This window comes from Belonocnema kinseyi, chromosome 6 (assembly GCF_010883055.1).
Source record: "Belonocnema kinseyi isolate 2016_QV_RU_SX_M_011 chromosome 6, B_treatae_v1, whole genome shotgun sequence".
In the NCBI taxonomy this organism is placed as follows: domain Eukaryota; kingdom Metazoa; phylum Arthropoda; class Insecta; order Hymenoptera; family Cynipidae; genus Belonocnema; species Belonocnema kinseyi.
The window spans coordinates 7,815,094-7,826,285 of record NC_046662.1 but is presented as its reverse complement, the minus strand read 5'-3'; the positions used below and the strand labels follow the sequence as shown (position 1 = coordinate 7,826,285).

The 11,192-nt window shown below is 24.7% G+C and overlaps 1 protein-coding gene across 8 annotated transcripts in view; it reads left to right on the top strand.

Annotated features, from left to right (window-relative positions):
* Positions 1-11,192, top strand: part of LOC117174235 (leucine-rich repeat flightless-interacting protein 2) — a 45,276-nt gene that overhangs the window by 5,760 nt on the left and 28,324 nt on the right. For 4 of the 8 annotated variants that reach the window (XM_033363115.1, XM_033363119.1, XM_033363114.1 and 1 more), the window contains one exon: positions 6,514-6,709. The exons of 2 other annotated variants lie outside the window; for them this stretch is intronic. In XM_033363115.1, the coding sequence (XP_033219006.1) occupies positions 6,626-6,709 (84 nt within the window). In that variant the 5' untranslated portion in view covers positions 6,514-6,625. Of the gene's footprint in view, positions 1-6,513; positions 6,710-11,192 lie in introns of those variants that run through there. 2 more of the 8 variants (XM_033363116.1, XM_033363122.1) reach the window with 2 other exon arrangements.

Below are 11,192 nucleotides of genomic sequence, written 5' to 3'. Positions count from 1 at the left end.
CATATATCTAGTCGGGAGTGGTGCTGACGGAAAACAGATGATTTGGAGCGATTCGCGCGCCATCTGTTGGTCATTCTAAGGACTTATTGAACTACCCTCGTATGATGATACGTTCATTATTTTCATCGGAATCCCATTCCGATTCGGAGTTTGTTGCAATTTTTGAGGCTTTACGCTTTGGCATTTTTTTTCCTGGGTGTACTCGAAAATTCCCAGGATGACAATGCGGTGAAGGTGTGGTTTGATGAGTGCAATAAAGGTTACGGAGTGTCGTTGGAAATTTTTTATTGAAAAACTATGCGCTTTTCGGAAAATTTGTCAAGAATAAAAAGTTCTTGTAATCAGCCGAGGAATACGCCTGAATTTTTCCGGAGCGTTTTGAGCAAAATTTTGAATTTTGAAAAAATTGTTCATATGCAAAATCCAAAATTTTGCTCAAAACGCTTCGAAAAAATTCAGGCGTATTCCTTGGCTGATTACAAGAACTTTTTATCCTTGATAATTTTTCCGAAAAGCGCATCCTTTATTGTAAAAAAATTCATGAATGTTTTCACAAAAATTTTGCCATTAAGACGCCATTTTGAAAATACTAAAACGAAAAATCGATCTTTGAACCATGGATTCTCAAAGTTTAGAAATTTATTCCACTGATTAGTGAGATTCCAGGTTAATTACAGGCTCGAAAAGCTTTGGAAAATGGTTCACAAAAAAAAAATAGGCACCAAAAATCACGTTTTTTTTTGTTTAAACTGCATTTTGGTATAATAAGTAAATTTTTTGAGGAATTTCATTGGCACCGTCGGAAAGAGGAGATGTTGAGCAATAAAAATATATGTGTCTCAATTTTTTCTAGTGTTGAATAGTCTTAGTTATTGGCCGTTGAAAAGCAGTGTACCGGTAGTGGCGTTTTGGCCGTTTAAGGGTTAATCTGAGATTGTATGGAGGCCACTTTTTTCAAAATTAGAGCGCATTGCGTACTTTTTATTGTAAATTTTTCGGGTTTTTTTTCCAGCATTTGAAAACTGTTCAAGGGTTTCGTGACTTTTTGTTAGGGTCGTTAGACCCTTTTGAAAAAATATTGTAGGGAATTTTTCTGACAAAATTTCCAATACTTAATTTTATTTAAATAAAAAATTTAAGTTTGTAATCAAAACTTGAATAGGTAAATTTTCAGTTAAAAACGATTAATTTAGAATGAAAGAGATGAATTTTGAACTAAAATGAAAAAATTAATTTTCAAGCAAGAAAACAAAACAATCTTTCAATAAAATATTTAAATTTTCTACTGGAATAGTTAAATTTTAAACCAAACAGATGAATTATCAACAAAACAGTTGCATTTTCATTCTTTCTATTTTTGTCTTTTTTTGATAAATTATTTACAAATTTAAAATAAGTTCGATTTCAATTGTTGTTAAATTTTAAATTCAATTTTGAACGTATTTGAGACATGACATTATTTAGTTTACAATGGATAATTCTCAAGTCTTTTACTTAAATAAATTTCCATTTTAGATCAGCATTTTTAATTGTAAATTTTGAATTAAAAGATTTTTTAAATTGAACTATAAATTAAATTTTCGAAACTAAACAATTTGAAACTTAATAGTTTGAAATTTCGAAAAGTTCAATATAATCTTCTATTTAACAAATTTTTAATCCGTTAGTGAAATTGTTGAATCTGTATATATAAATAGCAATTGAACACTTACTAATTTAGAAAAAATGCGATTAAGTTGAAGAGATATTGAAAGAATTTTTTTTATTTTACAGAATTTTTTTCTAAATTCAGGAAAAGTTCGAATCGTTAAAAAAGATATTTAGAAGTTTGAACAAAAATTCAAAAATAGTTTAAAATTTGTAAGGATTAAAAAAATAATTCAACAAATTGTAGATTTTTCAAGATTTTAAATGAAATTTTGAAGCTTTTTAAGGATTTTGAAAGAATTTAACATAATACAACATTTTTCTTTATATTCATGGGAAAATTTTTAATTATTTTTTGTTTTTGTTTTGAAAAACTAATGTGATGAGAATATTTCAAAACAAAAACATTTTTTAATGTATCAATTACAATTTCTTTGATAGAAAATTATTTTTTACTGAAAATTAAACCATTCTATTTTTTGAAAATTAATCGTTTTGGTAGAAATTAATCTCCCTGTCTGAAAATTGATCATAATTTTTGAAAATTCAACTATTTCCGTTGAAGATGTACCATTTTAGTTAAAAATTAATTTTGTTGTTGATAAACAATTTTATTAATTCAGCATTTAACCAACCTTGTTGAAAAGCCTAGGATTTTAGTTAAAAATTAATCTCATTGATAAAAAACAAAAATTTGTAACTGAAAATTGAACTGTTCAATATTGGTTGAAAATGCATATTTTATTAGATGAAAATTCGTTATATTTAGTTAAAAATTCGTGTTTTTTGGTGGAAAAATACTATTTTTGGTTGAAAATTTAACTATTTTCTTGAAAAATCATTTATTTTACATGAATTTTTGTTTGAAAATTTATATTTTTTAGTTGAAATTCGATACAGATTTTGAAAATTTGAATGGCTAACTAAGATCTTACAAAATTTCAAAGAATTTCAAGAGATTTAACAAATTTGATGGGATGTCAAAGAATTTTATAGGGTTTCCAAAGATTTTAGAGGATTTTAGAAATTTCAAGGGAGTTCTAAATAATTTTAGGAACTAAATTAAATTTATTTTTAATGGATTTGTAATTATACAAAAAAAAAAACAAGCCTTGTGCTAGGATGTTCAAATAAAATAATATCAATGTGGCTTAAGAATGTAACAAATTAGATATAGGTGGAAAGTTTGTTATTGTTTAAAAAAATCGGTATGATTTTTTGGAAAATCTTATAGGTCCTAATAATGATGATTGCACTTTATTTCTTGTATTTGATAAAAAAACTAAAAGAATTTTATTAGAATGAACAGGGTGGCCGCTGGACCGGGAAATCGAGAATTTTTTGAGATCCTTAAAACCGGGAAATGACAGTGAATTTATTTTTTTTTACCAGGAATTTTACAAATTTTTACAATAAAAATCTGCCCAATTACTTGAAATGTCGAAAATTGAATATTTACATTTTATAGTGTAAATTATTGAACGTTTGAATAAAAAAATTTTAAGCTTTAATTTTGAAAGGTTAAAATTTAAAAGAATTCCTACTTTGTTAACTTCAATTTAGCAGTTCAGTGATTACATCAGATGGAAAAGTTTTCACCTTCAAATGCTCGAATTTTTTTAGTTGAGCGTTTTAATTTCAAAAAATCTTGTATTACAAATTTTTAAGCTTTAATTTTAAAAGTTTAAAATTCAAAAGAGTTCCACTTTGAGTGCTTTAATTTTCAGTTCAGTTTTTATTACTTCAAGTAAAAAAGTGTTCAGCTTTATAGAATTCGAATTTTTTAAATTGAACCTTTGAATTAGAAATCTCTGAATCAAACATTTTTAAGCTTTAATTTTAAAAGTTTAAAGTTCAAAAGAGTTCCGCTTTGAGTACTTTAATTTGTATTTAAGTTTTAATTATTTCAAATTAAGCAATTTTTATCTTTGAGTTCAAATTTTTCGAATTAAGCCTTTGAATAAACATTTGTTTAAGCATCGATTTTAACAGGTCAAAATTGAAAAGAGTTCTACATTGAGTATTTGAATTTTCTGTTTTGTTTTGATTACATCAAATGAAATTTTTTTTTATCTTTAGTGTTCGAATTTTTATAATTGAGCCTTTGGATTACGAATCTCTGAATTAAAATTTGTTTTAGCTTCAATTTAAAAAAAAAAATTAATTCAACAAAGTTCCACTTAGAATACTTTAATTTACAGCTTAGTTTTGATTATTTCCAATTAAAAAATGTTTAGCTCTAAGACATCGAATTTGTTAATTGGGCGTTTGAGTTAGAATTTGGTTTAAGATTAAAATTTAAAACTTTAGAGTTTAAAAAAGTTTCACTTGAGCGGTTTAATACAAAATTTGTAAGCTTCGATTTTAAAAGTTGAAAATTTAAAAGAACTCCACTTTAAATCTTTTAATTTGCAAATCACTTTTTATCATATGAAGTGAAAAATTGTTCAGCTTTAAGAGTTAAAAAATTTTTATTTGAGTTAAAAGAGTTCCACTTCTAGTTATTTACTGTGCAGTTTTCATTATTCCAAACTAAAAAGTTTTCAGCTCGAAGAGCTCGAGTTTCTTAAACTGAAATTTTGAATAAAAAATTTCTGAATGCAAAATTAGTTAAGCTTCAATTTTAAAAGTTTAAAATTAAAAAGAGTTCCACCTTGCGTGCTTTAATTTTTAGTTCAGTTTTGATTAATCTGAGTGAAAAATGATTAGCTTCAAAAGTTTGAATTTTTTTAATTGAGCGTTTGAATCTTTAATTACTTTTGAAAATTTAAAGTTCAAAAGAGTTCTACTTTGAGTGCTTTATTTTGTATTGAAGTTTTAAGTACTTCAAATGAACAGAATCTTATCTTCCAAACATTCGAATTTTGTAAATTGCGCGGTTGAATTAAAAATGTTTTAAACTTCAATTTTGACTGCGTAAAATGAAACCCTTTATTTTTTAAGTGCTGGAATTTATTAAATTGAGCCTTTGGATTGCAAATTTCTGAATTAAAAATATTTTGAGCTTAAATTTTTAATGTCGTGATTTCAAAAGAGTTCTGCTTATAGTGCTTTAATTTACAGATTAGTTTTGATGATTTCAAATAAAAAGGCTTAAGCTTGAAGAGCTCGAATTTTTTTAATTGCGCGGTTAAATTAAAAATGTTTTAAACTTCAATTTTAAAAGTTTAAAATTTAAAAAGAGTTCCACTCAAGTGCTTTAATTTGGTCGTTCAGTTTGGCTAAGTAAATATTAATAAAAATAAATAAAATGAAAAACTTTTTATCTTTAAGTGTTGGAATTGATTAAATTCAGCCCTTGGATTACAAATTTCTGAATTAAAAATAGTTTGAGCTTCATTTTTTAAAGTCTAAATTTCAAAAGAGTTCTATTTAGAGTCTTTAATTTACCGATCAGTTTTGATTGTTTCAGATGAAAAAGTTTTCAGCTTGAAGAGCTCGAACTTTTTTAATTGGGAGTTTAAATAAAAAAAATTTTTTATTTAGTTTTGAAAGGTTATAATGTAAGAGAGTTTCACCTTCAGTCCCTTCAATTTGCATGTCAGTTTTTATTAAGTTAAGTGAAAAAAATGTTTGCTTTAAGAGTTCGAATTTTTTTATTTGAGCTCTTCAATACGAAATTTCTGAATGAAGAATTTTTTAAGATTTCGTTTTGAAACTTCAAATTTTAAAAGAGTTCCACTTTGAGTTCTTTAATTTAGAGTTTAGTTTTAATTACTTCAAATTTTTAAAAAATTCAGCTTTAAAAATTCGAATTCTTCAATTGAACCTTTGAATTGATAATTTCTGAAAAAAATTTGGAAGCTTCAATTTTGAAAGTTCGATTTTTTTAATTGAGCCTTTGAATTAGAATTTTCGAAATTAAACATTGTTTAAGCTTACATTTAAAAAAGTTTAAAATTAAAAAGAGTTCCACCTTGCGTGCTTTAATTTTTAGTTGAGTTTTGATTAATCTGAGTAAAACATGTTTAGCTTCAAAAGTTTGAATTTTTTTAATTCAGCGTTTGAATCTTTAATTACTTTTGAAAATTTAAAGTTCAAAAGAGTTCCACTTTGAGTGCTTTAATTTGTATTAAAATTTTAAGTATTTCAAATGAACAGAATTTTATCTTCCAAGCGTTCGAATTTTGTAAATTATACGGCTCAATCAAAAATGTTTTAAACTTCAATTTTAAAAGTTTAAAATTGAAAAAGAGTTCCAATTAAGTGCTTCAATTTGACAGTTCAGTTTTGACTACATAAAATGAAAAACTTTATATGTTTAAGTGTGGGTATTGATTAAATTGAGCCTTTGTATTACAAATTTCTGAATTAAAAATAGTTTGAGCTCAAATTTTAATGTCTTGATTTCAAAAGAGTTCTGCTTATAGTGCTTTAATTTACAGATTAGTTTTGATGATTTCAAATAAAAAGGTTTAAGCTTGAAGAATTCGAACTTTTTAAATTGGGAATTAAAATTAAAATTTTTTAAAGCTTAATTTCGAAAGGTTATAATCCAAAAGAGTTCCAACTTCAGTGCTTTTAATTTGCAGCTCAGTTTTCATTATATTGAGTGAAAAAAATTTTGCTTCAAGAGTTCCAATTTTTTTTATTTGAGCTCTTCAATACGAAATTTCTGAATGAAGAATTTTTTAAGATTCAGTTTTGAAAATTTAAATTTTAAAAGAGTTCCACATCGAGTGCTTTAATTTCACAGTTAAGTTTTGAAACGGAGTAATATTTCCCGATTAAAACGGCCACCCTTCCGCAGCAAATGACGACTTTGAATTAGTTTTTTGCCACGAAAGGATTTGATATAAAATATTTTACAATCAATCAATGTATTAAATGATTCTTTCATCCACTAAATTTCTGTATTCACCGCAGAAAATTGACATTGGGATTCAGTGGTGTTTATCATTGATGTGGTGAAATCTTAGTGGTGATGTAAATCAGTTTCAACGTGACTTATAGAACAAGAAAATTAGTAAGAGTAGATATGGAGTCATCTGTAGCAGGACGGAGGCGAACTGCCACGAGGCATTCTGCCGAAGATCAAGCTCTGGACCAAATTGCCAAAGAGGTATGCGTTGAGTCAAATTTGTTTCTGAGCTACTCCTTAGCTTTGCTTTTTATTTTGGCTGAGGTTAGATTTCGAGTGATTTTTTAGGGTTGTCCAACGATTTTGAAAAAAAGTATATAATTGAGGAACCGGCTGGATTCTATAACTATACATTTTTATAACTATAGATTTTTCTCGCTGAACGGCATTGGCCCCTGGCGACTTTTCAAACCTGTTTAGAAGTTTAATTTAATATGTGCATAATATTATTCTTATAGGATATTTAATTGCGCATATTTTTTCTCTCGACAATATAGTTGTAGCAGACTTCATAATCTGCTATATTATCCTCTTTTTTCCTTTTTAAATCATTCCTATTTTTGGGGGTTTTGAGAAAACTTCCCCCTTTTTTCTCGTATTTTGACGTAAATACGAATTGAATTAATAGAACACAATAAGAAAATTAAAATATTTTTTGTTAAAAGCTTATTCTGTTTAGTTGAAAATTGTAATTTATATTTTTGATTTCGAATTTATGTCTTTTAGTTCAAAATTCTACTATTTGGATGGAAATTTAATTGTTTTGTTGGAAATTAAACTATTTTATTTAAAGCTCGTTTTTTTTTGGTTGAGGATTCGTTTTTTTATTGGGAAATTTAACTATTTTGGTTGAAACTTAAATATTTTGTTGAAAATTCTTCTTGTTGAATTCAACTGTTTTTGGTTTAAAATACAAATATTTGTTGTTTGCAATAATAACTATTACATTTTTGGTTAAGAATTCATATTTTTGGTTAAAAATTCAAGTTTTTAGTTAAAAGTTGAATAACTTCTTTAAAAATATATTGAGGATTCATCATTTTAGTTGAAAATTCATCTCTTTGGTTTCAAATTGAACTACTTTGTTAAAAATTCATAATTTTAGTTAAAAGTTTATTCATTTGTTTAAAATATTAACTATTATGTTGAAAATTCATTTTTTTTTAGTAGAACTACTTTGTTGAAAAATTATCTTTTTGGTTGAATTAAATGGTTTTTTGTTTAAAATTAAAATCTTTTCGGGTTAAAAATTCAACTGCTTGGTTAAAAGTTTAACTACATTGTTAAAAATCCATTTTTTTGCTGAAGATTCATTATTTTATTATAAAATTAATTTTTTTATCATTAAAAATAGAACTATTTTGTTGGGAATTCAACTGCTTGGTTAAAAGTTGAATTTCTTTTTTAAAATATTATTTTTTTGTTCAAGGTTCAACACTTTAGTTGAAAATTTTTCCTTTTGGTTGAAAATTAATTTTTAACTGAAAATTTAACTATTTTTTTAAAAATTCGTCTTTTTTAGTTGAATTCAACTGTTTTTTTAAAATTAGAATCTTTTTGAATTTAAAATTCAACTGCTTGGTTAAAAGTTTAAATATTTGGTTAGAAATTCATTTTTTGTTGGAGACTCATAATTTCAGTTGAAAGTTCATTCATTTTTTTTTGAAATTTTGACTATTCTGTTGAAAATTAATTTTTTTTTTAATACAACTATTTTCTTGAAAAATCATCTTTTTGATGGAATTAAACTGTTTTTATTTAAAATTAAAATTTTTTCGGGTTGAAAATTCAACTGCTTATTTAAAAGTTGAACTACTTTGTGAACAATTAATTGTGTTGTAGAAAATTCATGGTTTGAGTTGAAAATTAATCTTTTTGTTTAAAATTGAACTGGATTTTTGAAATTCCTTCCTTTTGTTTTTGGTTGAATTCAACTATTTTTGTTTAAAATTACGATCTTTTCGAATTGAAAATTCAATTGCTTGGTTAAAATTTGAATAACTTTTTTTTAATTCATTTTTTGTTGAAGATTCGTCATTTTAGTTGAAAGTTTATTTATTTGTTTGAAATTTTAACTATTATGTTGAAAATGAATTGTTTTTTAAACAGAACTATTTTGTTGAAAATTAATATTTTGTTTGAATTACACTGTTTTTTATTTAAAACTAAAATCTTTTTGGGTCGATAATTCAACTGCTTGTTTCAAAGTTAAACTACTTTTTGCAAAATGAATTTTTTAAATGTAAGATTTATCATTTTAGTTGGAAATTTATCCCTTTAGTTACAAACTCAGTTTGTAACTGAAAATTTAACTATTTCAATCAAAGCTTCATCTTTTTGTTTGAATTAAACTGTTTTTTATTTAAAATCAAAATTTTTTCTTATTAAAAATTCAAATGTTTGTTTAAAAATGTAACTACTTTGTTTAGTTTAAAATTATGTTATTTTTTTTAGGGTTTAACGATTGTATTGCATTTTTTGTGGTTTGAATTCAACTGTTTTTTTATTCAAAATTAAAATCTTTTTGTGTTAAAAATTCATTTTTTTGTTGTTAAAAATTAATTTTTTTATCCGAAAATTTAACTATTCCATTTTTGGTTAAAAATTCATGAATGTCGTTAAAAAGTCGTCTTTTTTATTACAATATTAATCATCTTGGTATAAATTTAATCTTTTTTTTTTAAAAATACAACCACTTAGTTCGAAATTTAACTATTTGGTAAACAGTGAACTTTTTTTGGTTGAGAATTCAACTATTTTGTTGAAAATTCGTATTTTGTTTGAATTAAATTATTTTTTATTTAAAACTAATCTTTTTTTTAATTTGTTTTTTTTGTTTGTTAAATAATAAACGACTTCATTGAAAATGCATGAATTTTATTTAAAAAATCGTCTTTTTAATAACAAATTAATTTTCTTGGTACAAATTTAATCTTTTTGTTTAAAAATTCACCCACTTAATAAAAAAATGCAACTAATCGGTTAAAATCATTGATTAAATCAACTATTTTGTTGAAAATTCGTATTTTGTTTGAATTAAATTATTTTTTATTTAAAACTAATCTTTTTTTAATTTTTTTTTGTTTGTTAAATAATAAACGACTTCATTGAAAATGCATGAATTTTATTTAAAAAATCGTCTTTTTAGTAACAAATTAATTTTCTTGGTACAAATTTAATCTTCTTGTTTAAAAATTCACCCACTTAATAAAAAAATGCAACTAATCGGTTAAAATCATTGATTAAATCAACTATTTTGTTGAAGATTAAACTTTTTGGGTTTAAGTTCCGACATTATTCTAGAAAATGTGACCTTTTTGTGTGCAGAAAACTCAACTATTTGGTTGAAAGATAACTTTTTTGTGGAAAATTCTACTAGTTGGTTAAAAATTCATTTTGTAGCTTGAAAAATTCAACTCTTTGGTTGTAAATGCAACTGTTTAGTTGCAAACAAATTTTTTTTCTGCAAAACTTGTTTGAAAAGTGTTCAGAAGCTAACTCCGTTCAGCGAAAAAAATTTTTAGGTGTTTATAGAATCCGGCCCCTCAATTTTGGATTTTAAGGTGAAGGAGGATATTTGATCAACAGTAGATTCTAGCCGGTTCTATGGTGAATTAGGTACACATAATTTTTTTCGGAACACATAAAATGCTGAATTAATAATAAAAAAAAAAATCGTTAGACTACTAACCACTTTGCTTTATTTTTCATGTTCATTGCTTATCATTTTATTCAATCAACAATCATACTATTATTTTTAAGCTTGCTTATATCATCACAAAATTTAAAGGACTGTACTTGTTTAATTAACAAAACTTTAATTTATCTCAATGAAGGCCTGATTTTCAGGGTGTCTGCTAATCGGTAAGAAAGGGAAATAGGCGAAAATTAAAATAAACCTGGGAGAAATCGGAAATTTAACATTTAATGTTTTGGAAAATGTGAATTTCCGAATGTTTCTAAAAATTTTTAGGAAAAATTTGAATGATTTTCGATTTTATAAAATTAATTTAAAAAGGATATTTGAAACCATTTTAAAAGATTTCTAAAATTTTCAAACAAGAATTCGGAAGATTTTAGGCAATTTTCTAATTATGTAGATTTTTTTTATAATTGCAGAAAAAATACCATAATATTACAAGATATTTGTAAGGTTTAGAAGTTTTGAAAAGATAAAAAAATTGAAAATATTTTCCAAAATATCAAACAAAATGTAAGTTTTTGAAGATTTTTAAAAAAAGTTACAAAGCTTTTTAAGAATGTTGAAAAGTTTTCAGTAAACAGCAAATTTTCGTTAGATTCTTGGGTAAATCATAAATGATTTTCAAATTTAAAGAATTAATTTTTAAAAAACTCATCTATTCGGTGAAAAATGCAAATGTTTAGTAAAGAGTTAATTTATTTGATTGAAAATTCAACTATTTTTTGGAAAATTCGTCTTTTCTATTCAAATTCAACTGTCATTTGTTAAAAAGTCATTTTTTTCAAATTGAACTATTTTTTCGCAAATGAGTTTTCATGTTTGAAAATTAATTTTTTTTTAAACTGAAATTTTAACTGTTGCATTTATAGGTAAAAATGAATCTTTTTTAGTGTCGGGAAAGTGAAGAATTTAATGGGCTTTTTTGGTAGAATCTTTTTTGGTAGAAAATAATTGCGCTTGGATAAACATTATCTTTTTGTC